Source organism: Lampetra fluviatilis, chromosome 3 (assembly GCF_964198595.1).
Source record: "Lampetra fluviatilis chromosome 3, kcLamFluv1.1, whole genome shotgun sequence".
Classification (NCBI taxonomy): domain Eukaryota; kingdom Metazoa; phylum Chordata; class Hyperoartia; order Petromyzontiformes; family Petromyzontidae; genus Lampetra; species Lampetra fluviatilis.
In genome coordinates, this window is record NC_136277.1 from 25,322,659 (window position 1) to 25,338,425 (window position 15,767).

Genomic DNA, 15,767 nt, shown 5'->3' on the forward strand with positions numbered 1-15,767 from the left:
GATATGAATTTAGTCGCTTGACATACGCGGTGCTGTTTTCAGGATAAGCACGCGCTGCTGGACATCACGCCGGGTGCGGTGGACCGCCTCAACTACGCGCAGTGGTATCCCATCGTGCTGTTCCTCAACCCGGACAGCAAGAGCGGCGTGAAGACCATGCGCACGCGCCTGTGCCCCGAGTCGCGCAAGAGTGCTCGCAAGCTCCACGAGCGCGCCGCCAAGCTGCGCAAGAGCAACTGGCACCTCTTCACATGTACGCCACTTTGTCACGTGCACGTGTGGACTTCCGCACACACACTTAATGGCCAAAGACACAGATTGCACAACCTCCCACCACCCCAATAATTATGTTTGTTGAGCAGCTATTAAGACTGGCTGGAATGCTGTCATGGTGTAATGGTTAGCCAGCTACCGTGGCAGTTGCAACAATTGGAAAGTATTTCTTCTACCCGTTACAAGTGGATACATCAAAATTGGTTGATCGGCAGGTCACGTGTGGTTAGTTCATGAGCCCAGAGCAGATATTTCACTTGTCGGTACCACCTGAGGTAGGCATAACTTAAGTGGCTCAAATTTCAAAATGGTCAATATCAGTACATTATGTGACAACCACTGTAAATGAGTGGGTTCTCCAATAATTGTGCGGCCAGCGCCATTCCTGGCTTACCTTTGCCTGCTAAGTGCTGATGTTTTTGCATAAATGCACCAGTCACTCATTTACAGCAGGGATGACTTTGAACAAGTAGAAATACAACTTGCCACTTGTAACCATGACTGGATATTGAAGCGTTGTGCATGCACCCACACAAATACTCGGAAAAGGAATATCCTTGCCTCTGTGAGTTGTGGTGAATATACAATACTGTTAAGCTGTAAGATATGTGATGCAAACTGGCCACACCATGCCGATGGCTCGGTGAAATCAGTCCAGGGTTTTTTTAAGCAGATGCTTCTGTGCATTGTTCCAGAATAAATATTCTATGATTGAGTCAATATATTTTTTCTGCAGTTTAACAAACCCTGATTTTTCTATGGCTGTTTCGTGATACAAGGAAGAGAATTAGCATATCAAGTATTCCTGATTACTGCTATTACCACTCATTTCTTTAATTCCCCCTCTATTGTTTCAGCTGTGATCAACTTAAACTCCATGAATGAGGGATGGTATGGGGCTCTGAAGGACTCCGTTGCAGAACAGCAAAACCAGCTGGTGTGGGTCTCTGAGGGCAGGGTAAGATGCACGCTGACACTTATCCCTTGGTTCCTAATACCTCGTCAACATGATAAATTTCCAAGGAGTGTGAGGTCCATAAAATCCGATGAGCCATGAAGCTCTCTCATAAGTGTTTAGCCCAGGATAGTTTCCATTTGTGGAACATTATATTTCCGTTTACTTAACATATAACACGTTACACTCACATCCTAATCGCCACACATAGGACAGGTTTTGTCGAGTGATTGCACACTAGTTGAAAGCAAATGTTTTTCAGGTTATAATAATACTTCTCTCAATCACTGGCTCTCGATTTTAGACTGTGTTTGGTAGTGTAATATCCGATAAATTGTGGTCAGAAATTAAGATATTTACACAGTATGAGGTTATCTGGAAATAAAAACAGAATAATAATAATTAAGTAATAGGATTGCAACCCTCTGTTATACCACTGCTCGATGAAGCACTCCCCACTCCATGTTGGTTATGGCGATTTTTGTTATCCACACATCTCTTGCCACTGATGTTAGCCGTGGCTTAGAATTTAACTCGGGTCACTGAGTTCAAAGTGTAGTGTGCGAACCATGACTCCACCCCAAGGCACAATTAACAAGTGCAATCTATTCGGCCAAAGTACTTTGTAATAACAAGAAAAAAGTATAATTTTATGAAGTCATTGCTTGGGCCATGGTGTTGATTGTTTTGGTTTAGTAATGTATTCTATTTCACTCAGTGACTTAATGGAGTGCTTTTGGGTGCATTATTTGGTATTATATTCACAATTATGTTTGAGTCTGCATTCACTTGTGTTCTTAAGAATGTATTGATACTATTGAGGATAGGGATGACTCTTGACGGTGTTGACGATGAGCGTGGTAATGATGACGGTTATGTTGAAGACAATACTGAAAGTTGATAATAATATATAAGGACTGTGACGCAGCTGATTAATTTATGACGATCGTGACGATGGCCTCACTCGGCATTAACGTTGACGTTTCCTCCCCGGACAGGCGGACGGCGACACGGACGACCTGGACATGCAGGACGACCGCATCTCGCACCTGTCGGCGCCGCTCAGCGAGCTGTCGCTCTACAGCGACAGCCGCGTCACCAGCGACTGCGAGGACACTGACACGGAGGGTGGCATCTACACCGACCAGGAACTCGACGAGACAATGAACGAGACGGACACAGAGCCGGTGTTGGGCATGCCTGTCGCGGGCATGCCGTCCGCCGTGAGCCGCTCGTCTGAGCCCGTCCGGGACGAGGCCCCGTTTGGGTTCCACCACGAGCAGCCGGCACCGGTATAATACATTTTTTCATGTCCCTTGCTCCTGGTGTAAAATTACCGTTGACTGTCTGTTGTGTATGTATGTTGAACTTCTTTCACACGGTACGCAGCCAACCTTGGTAATCGGAGGTGCAGGAGAAGGGCAGCAAACGCGGTATTAAAATTGCTTTTTGCTGTCACCCCTCAGGCATTGACTAAGCTGTTATCCCTGAACCGATTGTAAACCGTGTTAGCAAAAAAACACAACGTGAAATGTTTGTTCGTGCGCCGGTTTAATTATGAAGTTGGATCTGTGCAGAATATAATTGGCACCCACTTTTGGGGAAAAAAAACTAAAACTAACTCGGCATCTAGGCAGCGTTATGGTGGAAGTGTGAATACCAGTAATTACATGCGCAGTGCAGTGAAAGTTTCTTGAAACACATTTTAGGTCGATGTAAAAAAATACCCACTATATGGAACTATAAAAAAAGTACGACAAATTTTAAATTAAGTTGTTCCAGGAATCTGTCAAGGTGACCTGCACATCTCTCGCCGAGCACACACAATGACAATTCCTCCAGCGTGTTATTTATAGCATTAGTCCATCATGTGTCCTATTGTTTCTGGAGCAGATTTTTTCCTAAAGGGATGTGTCTGTCAAGAATGATGCCAACAAAGACGGTTCTTCCGTGAGACTTCAGAACGCCGTGCAGAATGACAGAAAAGTGGAGAATGTGTACTTGTATCAGGGTGCACGCCCGACGTCATGTCTGGGATGCACGAGTGCACACACAACTGTCACGCCCCAGGCATTGGCTAAGATGTCATAAAATCAGTACCATGAGTTACTACTGCACGTCCACACCCCAGATATGGATTTACTCCACTTCATCCGCCAGGCGGACCAATAAAAATCTGGCAGAAGTAACTCTTAAACCCACTGGTGAATAGGCGGTCTAGAAGTCTAGTCAGTTATCCTGTATGTTAAAACCTCCATCTCTTATCGTGAAAATATGATGTGGAGCTTTACATTTTTAATGCTGCTCTTTTCGAACTTGGCGATGCCAAGTCTCCCGATGCTGTGGAAAAGAGCAGAACTGCGTACATTTGCCAAACCAGTTTCATAAATGTTTCTTATTGTTCCATGCAAATTTTCTGCTTTCAGTGTAACGATATTAACTTTGAATAACGAGTGCAAATTTGGTGATAAAATGGAAAGCAACATTAAATTTGCGTACCTCCTTAGTGCTGTTTAACACGTCGGCTCTCACGACCAATGTTATCCATAATAGAGATTGTGGGGTTCGATCACTCCTTAGTGATATTATAGTTTCTTTTTTTATGAGTGCATTTGAAAAAAAAGGATGAATATAAATTGCACTGCCTGGGTCACCATTAAGGGTTTATAAAAAAAATGAATCGCAAACGCTTTATAGGTTGCTGGTTTGTGGGTAGGTTTTTGTAGTTGTACTGTAAATCGCTCTCATGTGTTTTCTGGTTGTACCATCTGTTGTTGGGCTCCCAGCACGCACATGGATTGAGATGTTGCAGATCTTGGCCAGTAACACGTGGTACGGCCTGAAAACACAGCTATTAGAATGGTGAATGTATAATTTAATGCATTAATTCTATTCGTCTCTGGAAAGTGTTTTCGGATATTAACTTATTTGCCAATGTGGGAGTTGGCGGGGGCATGTTTCGAACTCTTGCTTGATATCATGCATTCGAAAAAAAAATTGGCCACTGTTTTAAAGGTTTAGTCTTGGAATGCAATTTTGGCAGCCTCTTAAAAGACTGACAATTTTGTAAAGAACATTTATATATTTTTTATCGTGGCCTTTCAAAGGGTTCTTTTAAAGTAAACTTGGCCGTTGTGTGAAAAACAAGGATCTAAAAAGGCCTATTGATAATCATTGTTTCCTTCAACTCCAGATAAATCAATGTGCTCTATAAGCAGCGAAACTTAGATCTGTCTTTGTTTACGCCTGTAGGTTGTCCAGGGGTACCACTCGCAGCAGCTTCAGCCTGTGCAGTCTGACCGGGAGCATGCGGCAACCAAAAGAGCCTCTCCCCAGGAGGTATGGGAGCAGGCTTGCCAGGCTTACATTCCAGCGGCCGTGTTTCTGTTAGATGCTGTAATATATTTTGTATTGAACTTCTAAAGTAGAATCATTTGGTTCGGTTTTCTTTGGCTAAAATTTTTTTACACAAATGCAAGAATCGAATAACGTTTTCGACATGCATGGAAGACTTTGTTTATTAGTGTGTCTAACTGGGAGGTTATGTAGCGCTGGCATGCTGAGATCTGCGGTTGGTAGAAGGAATTTGCTTTGTTCAACCTGGGAAAGTGACCACTGCTGCTTATGCTTGTATCCTGGCTGCTTAAAAAGCAGTGTTCATTTTGTTGATGGGAATTAGTGATGAAATTATTCAGCAACAATGTAATTTCTCTTCTTGTCACCAATGACTGAGTGGAGTTTTTGAACATGATTATGAATGTGATTCACCAAAGATCAACTTATGAAGATTATGAAGAATAATACTAATCTAAATTAAGACACAGATTAAGATAATTAGTAACATTGTTAGGGACTGCAATGCATTGTTTTAGACCAAAGATGCTTATTGACTAAATGCATATATCATAAGATTTACTGAGATCACTGACTATATGGGTGAAGGTGAATTGTCCACCACTCGCACCAAAATGTAACGACTAATAGTGGATGATATGTTTAACTGAATTACTCACCGAGACTAAACTTAATGAATCCCAGACGAAGACTTTACTTCCACAGGTTGTAGTTTTACTCGTCCAGTACTACAAGTAAAATAAAATTAGGTGTTTTTATTCATTGACACTACTTTGAGAAAGACACTTGTTTTGTCAACTGTAACGATCGTAAACATTTGGTTCGCTCTGTGCCCTGCACGCAGCTGGATCCCCGACAGCCGCTGAGCGCCGCCACCTTCCTGAGCAGGGCGTCGCAGGGACAGCGTCCGGCAGCCCGGCAGCCTGAGGAGCCAGTGCCGCTCCCTCGTGCCCAGCCCGAGCCCCAGGCCGTGCACAGAAACAGCCCCGAGCCCGTTAGGAGACCAAGCCCGGAGCCCGGGGCTCCTAAACCACGCCTTCCCCGCACCACGAGCAGAGAAATGCTCGCCGAGCCGTCACCGGTACGCAGGCTGCACCCCACTGTTGCCATCGTGATCATCCGAGATGAGTTTACAGGCTCCGGAATACAAATACATTTCTTATTAAAGTCCTAGATACAGACAATATGTAAGCAGAACTCTGTTCTGTGTCTACACATACATGTATCATTATTCCAAGTCCCTCACCAATTTTATTCTTTCCAGATCAATATTCAGCAGTATTTGTTAAAGCAAGCAAATGATAATGATTTGCTCATTCATTATACCTCCCAATAATGATCACATGCGATTAAATTCTGAAGGATGTTACAAAATCTAGTTTTTAAATTCAAGTCAGTCTAACTTAAATGGGAAGCGCTCATCCCGAATGGCAGACCTGAGTTGGTGGTGGAGATTTCACATTCCTATGACGGGAGCTTAACTTTACAAACGATGACTACAGCTGATTTTCAAGGGATATACTCAATGAGTAGGCCCCAAACTAGGGAATGAAGGCGCAGTCTTCCAATGGTTAATGGTATACTCCAATCCCAGCACTGCCTGCTGATGTCATGTTCGTTTGGCCACCATTGGTGTCACTTCCACTGCTGGTGTGATTTCATTTCACAAGTCTATCCTTCTACATTCTGCAAGCTTCTCTGCTGTCATGACGTGATACGTTTTGTCCAACACTTCTCTTTGCTTAAAGTGACACGGCCATGACAGGTCCACTTGTTATGTGTGCATGTGTTTTGAATAATGTGGTGATGCAGGTTATTATTTGTGCTCTAATGCTTCTATTTCTCAGCATGTCTCCTTTACTTATTTCAAACGGGGATATTTTCAAACCTTACATTCCTCTGGTAATATCGGTGTGGTTACACTGCACTTGGAGCATTCGTTTTTTTTATGCGTGGTGACGGATTGAGCGTTTTTGAATTGATAGAAATAATTTTCCTCTAATAGATTTACCTATTAGGGAACCATGCATATTTGTGTTTGTGCAACAGTTGCAAAAAATGTAATTAAAGTCCCTGAATGGAGGTTAAGTCAAACACATCATCCCATTGGTCAATAAAATAGGTACCACGGTGTAGGATGTGAACAATAGTTATATGAATAGTTTGGTGCTTGTCATGAGATTGTTACGTAATTAGCTGGCTTTGTACTGCCCAAAGAAATGAACAGCTCCCCGCACTTGTTTAAAAAGTGAGATACTTTGATAATTCATTTTCTGCAATCCAATTTTTTTATCAATTCAATTGTATTTATTCAACTCTGGTGTAAAACTCTGCTTTCAGGAGCGAAGACCAGTGAATTACAGCACCGAGCCTGCTCGTCAGAGCCAGGAAGTTAGAGGCTATGACGAACATGCATACCAGCAGCAACAACAACAGAGGACCAGTTATGATGCACCGCCAGAAAACTACGCCCACAGCTCCAAATCCAGCCACGAATACTCGTACCAGTCCCAGGCTGTGCACGTTCACCACCAAACAGAGAGGCAGGCAGATGACCACGACTACAGGATCTCCTCCCCCTACCAAGACCACCGAGGACAGGAGTTTGACCCGAGGCAGCAGCAGCAGCAGCAGCAGCCGCAGCAGTACGAAGGAAGACAGCCACAGCAATATGAAGCCAGACCACCTCAATCGTACGAGACGAGGCAGCCCCAGTTCCAGGAGCACAGACCGGCACAGCAATATGAGGCTCGACCTCCACAGCTTCAAGAGCAGAGACCACCACCGCAGCAATATGAGGCTCGACCTCCGCAGGTTCAAGAGCAGAGACCACCACCGCAGCAATATGAGGCTAGACCTCCGCAGGTTCAGGAGCAGAGACCACCACCGCAGCAATATGATGCCAGACCTCCGCAGGTTCAGGAGCAGAGACCGCCATCGCAGCAATACGAGGCTAGACCTTCGCAGGTCCAGGATCACAGGCAACCACCTCCGCCGCAGCAGTACGAAGTCCGCCAGCCGCAGCAGTATGAGGCTAGACCACCGCAGCAATACGAAACCAGACAAGCGCAGATTCCAGAGCCTCGGTCACCGCTACAGTACGACGGCAGGCAGCCTCACAGTTATGACAGCCGCCAACCGCCAAGTGCTTATGAGCAGCACCCACATTCCCGAAGCTTTGACGAGGGATCGCTGAGAGCCTATGATGAGCAGCCAAGGTCATATGATAGTATCCCACGGTCTAATAATGCGCCGCAGCGGCCATATGATGCTCAGCCGAGTTCGTACGACAGCGCAAGTCAAAGAGCCAATGACAATGCTCAACGCCAGTATGGCAGCCTGCAAAGAAACTACCAGCAGCCCCACAGCTTCGACGATGGTGATGTCCGAAGCCACGAAGCTCAGCCCAGCCGTTCACAGTTTTCTGCCGCACCTGCGCCACCCAGTGCCACGGAACCCCCACGCCAGGCCACCATCAAGGTCCCACCACCAGCCCCAGCTACAAACCCTCCTCGGGAGGACAGCGACTCGGAGCCCGTCATCCCCAAGTCTGTACTTGGCAGAGTGAAGATGTTTGAGAAACAGCAGCCCAAGGTGTGTGTATGTGTTGGAAAATTACACGACCACATTTGAACTCTCCCGTTGTCTTTTTCCATTACCTAATTAAAATGAACATATGGCCGTTTATCAATCCACTGCTAGATGACGGCCTCCCCTGTATTGTCGGTCATGTGGGTTGTCTCGCCATACACTCATCACTGTGGGTTGGTGAAGAGGGGTGGCCATGACCAACTCAAGATTTAATTGGTGGCTGATGTTAGCCATGGCTGAGAATGTTACTGTTTGCTGGTTCATAGAGCAGTGCACTAATCACTGTATCAACGCTCCATTCCGTAGTGCCTAGTCCTGTTCAATTTAAGATTTTTTCTCGCTCATCTGATTTACTGCTGTTAGTGCTCAGTGATTGGGTACTTTTGCATATTAGGTCTTTGCGTCTGTGTCATTGGTAGCAATAAGAAAAATGCACTGTGAAGAAGAGCTGACACAATCGTGTATAGTTCATTGGGTGCTCATATCACACATTTGAGGAGAGTCGTATTTTCGTGGGGAGTCTCTTAGAATATCAATCAAACATGCACGTTGGCATGTGAAATTAAACGTTCTACCAACCCGATATAACTGTTCACTCGATTCATATTTGCTGATGGTCAATTTGATTGTCTGTGTACATTTCAAAAATGTATGGTTTTGACAGTGTTCAAAATGTAAAATAATTCACAATAACTAATCAGTTTTTCAGTTTATTATTGGTAATTTCGGATTGGTAACGTTAGATGTTTAATCAAGGGAGTGAGTCAATTATTTTTTTCCTTCGTAGCCTCACATCCAATTTATAACAACCATAATGCATTCGTATATAAGGGGACCCTTTTGGCATTATCAAGATGGTTAAAAAGGGCTTTAACCTTTCTGGCATAACTACAGGAGGTCTTAAGATGTTCAAACAACAGATAGACATCAATTACAAGGCATCGACTGTGTACAAACCACACAAACTTGTGGTAAAACATGCAAACCATATGCTTTGATAATGTATGCATTGTCCTTAAAACTGATTTGCCTGCACCAGAGACGGCAATTGTTTATGGCTTTGTCTCAACCAGTCTTAGACCAAAGGCTGCCAAAAGGCGATCAGTACAAGTACAATGCAAAAGCCAAGCAAGCATGAATAGCTTGGATTAAGCAGTTATATCTATCTACGGGACGTTTTTTTAATCAACCATATTGTATTCAGCGTGTAGGGTTCTTGAGCTTAGACTCGTTGTGTATCAACCCAAACGCATTGGATCTAAATGATGACGTCAGAGCAGAGCCTCACCATTCTGGCGAATTGCCCGATGATGCTGGATGCAATTACCAGCGAAACGTCGTACTCAAAAATTGTAAATGTTGTGGTTTCACGCTTCAACACACCGGTGGGCTAAAGCAGTGAACTATTTGTCTTGTCAACGTGACACTTTTTTGCTGATTGGCCGTGTCGGGGGGTGGAGGGTTACGACACGTTTATAAATAACGCGATTTAACCCAAAAAGTTGATTATGAATCATTGGCTCTAATCGTGCGCAACTGCTATCGTTCATAACCAAGACGCGCTGCAGCTTGGTCTTTGCAGCGTGTAGTTCGCACGAGGGATGGTCGCGGTTGGTGTAGTTACCCTGCACGATCAGCAGATGGTGACTTCTCTCCGTTGCAGGTGGACATTCACGTGGCTCAGCCTGTCCCACCGCTGACGCATGCCGCTCAACAGTCGACGCAGACCTACAGGTACCAGTGCTTCATAGCTGCGAAATGACGTTACAGCCAGCCCCTTGTCGATTCTAATCGCAGTGGAATGACATTTACTTTAGCTATTGGCATTTCAGTTGAAACATTTTCAAATCCAACCGATGGTAATGTTTGTGAGTTGAGTATGAGGAGTAAATGTAAAGTATTTCTATCCGACGTGCCATTCACTGCTTTGTTTACAAAGCCTGCGTCACTCCAAACAGTATCGTCGTCGATGAGCCCCTTGGCTCTGCATCTCAGAAGCGTCCATTTTGTCCCGGTGTACCGTTTGCGCAATGGGGACCTCTTGTGGAAAAAAAAATAAGATGTCCTCACTGCCATTACCTACATTAAGTGTCCACGTCAAAATGCACGTTGATTCGTGAGAGGTGCACGCCTCCATTGGCAGCTTGGAGTGAAAATTCTACGTTCATATGGCAGGGACTAGTATCTCCATGGGAAAGTATCCCTCACCAAAAAGTGGTGCCGATTTTAGACATGCATTGACTTGCGTATTCAATGTATTTTTACTTATACGACATGTATATCAAATGTATTTTTTTGTGCATATTATTTGAGAAATATGCAAATAATACATGTAGCCTAATGATCGAACGCAACAGTACAAGTCAACAACAAAACATCAGGAAACGATAGAAACGGGACCAACATTATTTGTTACTTGAGTCAAATGGAGACTTGGAATCAAAACGATTAAAATACATAGTGGGGGATAGGTAAATTTTTCTATTTCTACTCCTTTTATCAGCTCCGGTGAAATAACCACTTTTATCGGGATTAACCGCGAACCGTTCTTTGAACTTGCAAACTTGATGTTGCCGAGTCGAGCCATCTGCCACAATGCCACCTGGCCGTATCGCCCCCAGGATGAGCTCCAGTGCGACCGGCGTTGGTTAATAACGTTTCAATCAATGCTTGCTCCGATTTTAATTCACGGCTGCTGATTTTTGTTTCAGAGCGGGCGAAGCGCCAAGGTTGCAGGTGAAACCTGCAGATGATTTACGTCCCGTGAACCGCTACTCCAACTCGCAGGACGAGGATGAGGACGAGGCGGCTGGGTACCGCACGCAGCTCGGCCTGTTCAGCCGCCAGGACCCACCTGCACCCAAGCCCTCAGAGCCACCCGCCCAATCGGCATTCGCCGCACACAACAGGTACGGGGCCCACGGAAGGCATTTTAGAAATTTACCTAAAGCCGTTAGCTGTATATTGACCTGCTATGTCAATGTAAGGCGTTGCCTTTTGACCTCCTCTCGTGCAGGTTTTCAGGTTTTCGCTTTACTGCCTTCGTCAATGAAAATACATTTGTTTATTTTACATTTTGAGAATGCGTTGGAGCGCTTTTGAAATGCCGGACTTCATGATGAAAACCAACATACCAAAGTATCTGAAGAGGGAGTTTTTAATTAGTGCCAATTACCTGCGATGATATACGGATCATAATCATGGGTACTGATGAAGAGGTTGGAACATAAGCTAAAAATGCAGGAAGAAGCATGGAGAGATGCATGCTTGGGGTTTCGCTGAGAGAACGACATAGGGACATTTGGATTAGAGAACATGCAGGTTAGAGACGTAATATTGAGGATTTAAAAAGTAATTGGGCTTGGACAGGACTTGTTCCGAGAAGGGATAATTGTCATTGGATGAAAATAACGACTTTCGCAGCCAAAGGAGGGAGTGCCTCAGGCCGTCTGCCATGGAGATGGAGCAATGAGATGGGCTTGGGTACAGGGTCTGGATAGATTGTTACATCACAGTATCATGAAGGATGGTGGCAACTTGGGGGAGGCCTTTATCTAACAGTTGATTGATCATGGCTAACAATGATGGATGATGATGAAAGTATCCAATTAGATAACCATTTGTATGTTTCAAAGTTCAACACTCAATATTGCCTCGTGATATTAAGGCATTAGTTTCCAAAATGTTATATCCTCGTATAAGCGAGGCAGATGTTGTGACTGACCTCACTGCTCTGAAGAAGAGCGATTGTCATTGGGATTGGCCAATTATATATTTTTGTTATAAATCGGTATCGATTATGATTGTGGTGATGGCGTTTATTCTCTTTGTCTTAATATATAATTTTTATTCTGTTCAATTGCACTGTGTTTTTACTTTACCAGCTTCAAATTGCATACGCTTAGTTTTTTCGGTAAAGTCACGTAGGTAAAAAATGAAATAAAAATTAATAAAAATTAAATAATAAAAAATCACGACGTTTCGGAGGCAACACAAGTCTCCGTCATCAGGTGGGACCGCCACAGCCAGATCCGCTGCATCAAGTCAAATTGCAGTTTGCTATTCCACTGCAAGCTGCCCGTAATATTTAAACACAAGTGAATTATGCATAATATGCTGTTAGTGTTGAAAAGGGCAGGTTGTTTAATCCCCTGTCCTTTTTGTGGCAGTTTGTAAGATTTAATTACATGCGAAATTACACGTAATTATACATTTAGAGCATATAAATACAAATAATTTTGGCACTTTTTTTATATACATTCATAGAAGGATAATTATTGGCATGGCACAAAAGCTATACTTATTCTCAGCAGTCAGTTTTATTACCCTCTTGGATGAAGACTGCACATTTGAAAGAATTGTGTCCCCGATAGCTATTCATTTTTTTTAGTTGCCTGGCTTTTGGCCGCCCTCCCACTGATTGCAGTTCAAAAGGTCAGTTGTGACTGCCTAGAGGGAGGGCCATCTGTTGGGGCCATTGTCGCCTTTCGCTTTTAGTCCCAGGAAGGCAATAATGCATGTCAAAGGGCTACAGAGCAGCACGCCACGACTTCAGATTACACGTCTTAACCTTTAGGGCTCTTAAAAGGTCAAAGAAAGAAAATTATGAAATAAAGGGGATGTGCCGGCTTTTCTCAATTTAGAGGGTTTTGGTAAATGAAAACAGACATAAAAGCAGGAAGAGCACGAAATACTTTTCACAGTTTATTATGGAAACGCTGGAAATATATCCCCTTAAAACTTGGAATAAAACATGTAGCTTGAATTACCTTTGAATTTATATAGTGCATGTGCTCCTTCATTCTTGCAGACATTAAAGAGAAATAATGGAGACTTAGGATGCATTTACTCTGGACATGTATCATATTGCGTTAATAATTTTTGTTAGCCTGCTGCGTGCCGGTTCCCTCCGCTAGACGAAGCTTTGCTCCAAGGTACGCGCCAGTGCTGCTGTTTCTTTTTACAGTTCTCACCCATGTGTTATTCGGCAGTAATATCAGATGTTGGAGCCAGGGTTATAGAAAAAGGACCTGTTATTTCCTGCCTGATTTTATTCTCACTTACCACCAACATCCTGCCTTAAAAATAATACACCACAAGACGCACTTCGTGTGTATATATATATTTTTACAAGAGATCGTTACTATTTATTTCCTATATTAATCCACAAGCATTCTCTCGTGCGTTACAAACGACTCTAGGTTTTGAGTTGTATCCGGAGTCAGGTGAAACCCCCTCCCCCATCTCCTGTGCTTTCCACTTTCATGCACGTGCATGTGAATGTGCATGGTTGTGCTCACACGCGAAAATATACACGAGTCGTTTTGTGCACAGGTATATGCACGTGTGTGCATAAAATATTCCGCGGAGATTTCATTTTGTGCTTTGTGGCATGAAGCGTTTGGGATTCGCTAACAGTGCCACATTGTGTGTTGTCTCGGTTTGTGCTTCCCAGAGCCCCTCCATATCAAATTCATAAGCTGCTCAAATATTAACTGCATTTCATTGTTTTTCATATGTCACAAAATAGGCACATAATACCATGTCCAAGGTGCCCATAACATGTGCCTGTTAATATACTTTGCATGAATGCTGTTCATTATTTTCCGCTTAGCATCGTTGTTGCGTTGACTGACTTTATATTTGCATAACTGCATAAAGTACTCTATTACATGTGTGCTAATGAAATTATACCATCATATCAAGGTTTGTGTGTCTCCCTGCTCTTATGAGCAAATCTTCCTTGGTGGCTCAGCCAGTGGTGGAGATAGACCCTCCATCGGATGACTGCTGTTGATTTCCCAAAAAATGCTACTCAATTTTATCAACCCCAGAGGTTATGATGGATATACCCAGCATTGCATCTCGCAACCTTCAACTGCATAAGTGTGTTTATATTGTGCCTTGGATAATCCAACCAAATTAAATTGTCTTGTCATTGATCAGTTTATAAATGAATTAAATTACACACAGAGGCTGGGTCATCCAATTGTGTTTACAACCCAGTGAAACCTATGGAACACTTCCAAATCTAAATCTTCATGTTAATATAAAATACTCTTACACTTGGCAAGGCATCTGTCAAGTTGTGTGGCCATTTCCCCCGCCCCTCACTACTTTAACCTGATACCGCCTCTTGAATGTTTCCCTTTCATGCTGTCTCAGCTTTTACAATGTAAGTGCCACTGACAGGAGAGGCATCTATCGGTAAGAACTGACAGGAAACCACTCCATCCGCTTTCGTATATATTGGGAGATCTCTGATGTATGTATCTCTAACATCGCTGAAGCAACAGCATCCATTTTCCATTTTAATTTGATTGTGCCATTAGTACTAATCCACACAATGACCAAATCCACAATTTAACGTTAATTAATAAATATATAAACCTGAGTGGTTTTTAAATAACAATATTTTTTTTTCAATGACAAAAAATTTCACATTCTACTGTGCAATTTTCGTGGGGTGTGCAGTCCGTGTTTATATGTATGTCGAACTTCTTTCGCACCGTTACGTAGCCAATCGTGCTAATCGGAGATGCGGGGGAAGGACAACAAGCTAAACACAGAAAGCTGTTCCATGAACTAATGCACAGAGCCGAACAGATTTCATGTAATGCTTTCATAATTTATTCATTGCTTAGCTGCACACATTTTCTTTTACATTTTTCACCGCTCATGGATGACGAGGCTTCAGCCTGCCTTCTCTCTCTGCGTATGCCCCATGACCGACGACGAAAATTTTCGATTGGAGCCATTGCAGCGTTAAAAGCGCACGTGTGTGTATGTGTGTAGGGTCAGGGCAGGAGAGTTGGAATCCCTGGATACCAAGCCCAAGGTGGCAGACAAGCCCCTCGATCCACCGGCTGGGGCTTCGCCTGCCCACAAGGCCGTCGGCTATGCCCCTCCCATTTATCCCAAACCAGCCATCACACAGAAACCAGCTTCTATTGGTGGCACCGACACCTACCAGAGTTCTGGTAAGCACAATGCCTGCCCACTGCTGCCCTGTAAGCGCAAAGCCGCAAGTGAACACCTGACACTTGAACTTAATCGAGCTGTTAAATGGGAAACAAAAATTGGAGCAGGTTAAGTATGGCCATAGGTAACATGCTCGCCAAATTAGTATTTTGCCTCGGGTCTTTGGTTTGATTCCAAGGCTCGGCAGGCAATTTATGCAGGTAATTAACAAAACATGTCCTATGGTTTTCATAAGTTAATGACTCTGAAATGTACACGTGGTGTGCTTACTGGAGCTAGCAAATTCATTATTAATCTGAAAGGGCAGTGATTGTCAAGAGAATGCAATGTTCATAAATTACACTTTGGTGCGTGTTTATAATGAGACTGTTGTAAAACATGTTTTTTTTAAAGATGCTGCATTACATTGGCAAGAATGATAACATATATTTGTTGTAGATAGCATTAAAGATATATATTGGTTTAATTCATAATTCAAAATGTGTCTAACAATACAAATAATACGTAAACATGTTCATGGTAAAAAAAGTAAATAAATGTTACAAACCTGCATAGACGCCAGTTTGTGCGCACGTATATCTGTGCACCTCACGTTCACGCACAAAACACGTAG

The 15,767-nt window shown here is 43.5% G+C and overlaps 1 protein-coding gene across 1 annotated transcript in view; it reads left to right on the forward strand.

Moving 5' to 3' along the window:
- LOC144955771 (tight junction protein 1-like) overlaps positions 1 to 15,767 on the forward strand; it is a 50,797-nt gene that overhangs the window by 27,315 nt on the left and 7,715 nt on the right. Inside the window, 9 exon segments of the mRNA XM_078885910.1 lie at positions 43 to 253; positions 1,131 to 1,231; positions 2,227 to 2,520; positions 4,481 to 4,567; positions 5,427 to 5,663; positions 6,923 to 8,176; positions 9,837 to 9,907; positions 10,885 to 11,082; positions 14,969 to 15,153. Of these exon segments, the coding sequence (XP_078742036.1) occupies positions 43 to 253; positions 1,131 to 1,231; positions 2,227 to 2,520; positions 4,481 to 4,567; positions 5,427 to 5,663; positions 6,923 to 8,176; positions 9,837 to 9,907; positions 10,885 to 11,082; positions 14,969 to 15,153 (2,638 nt within the window).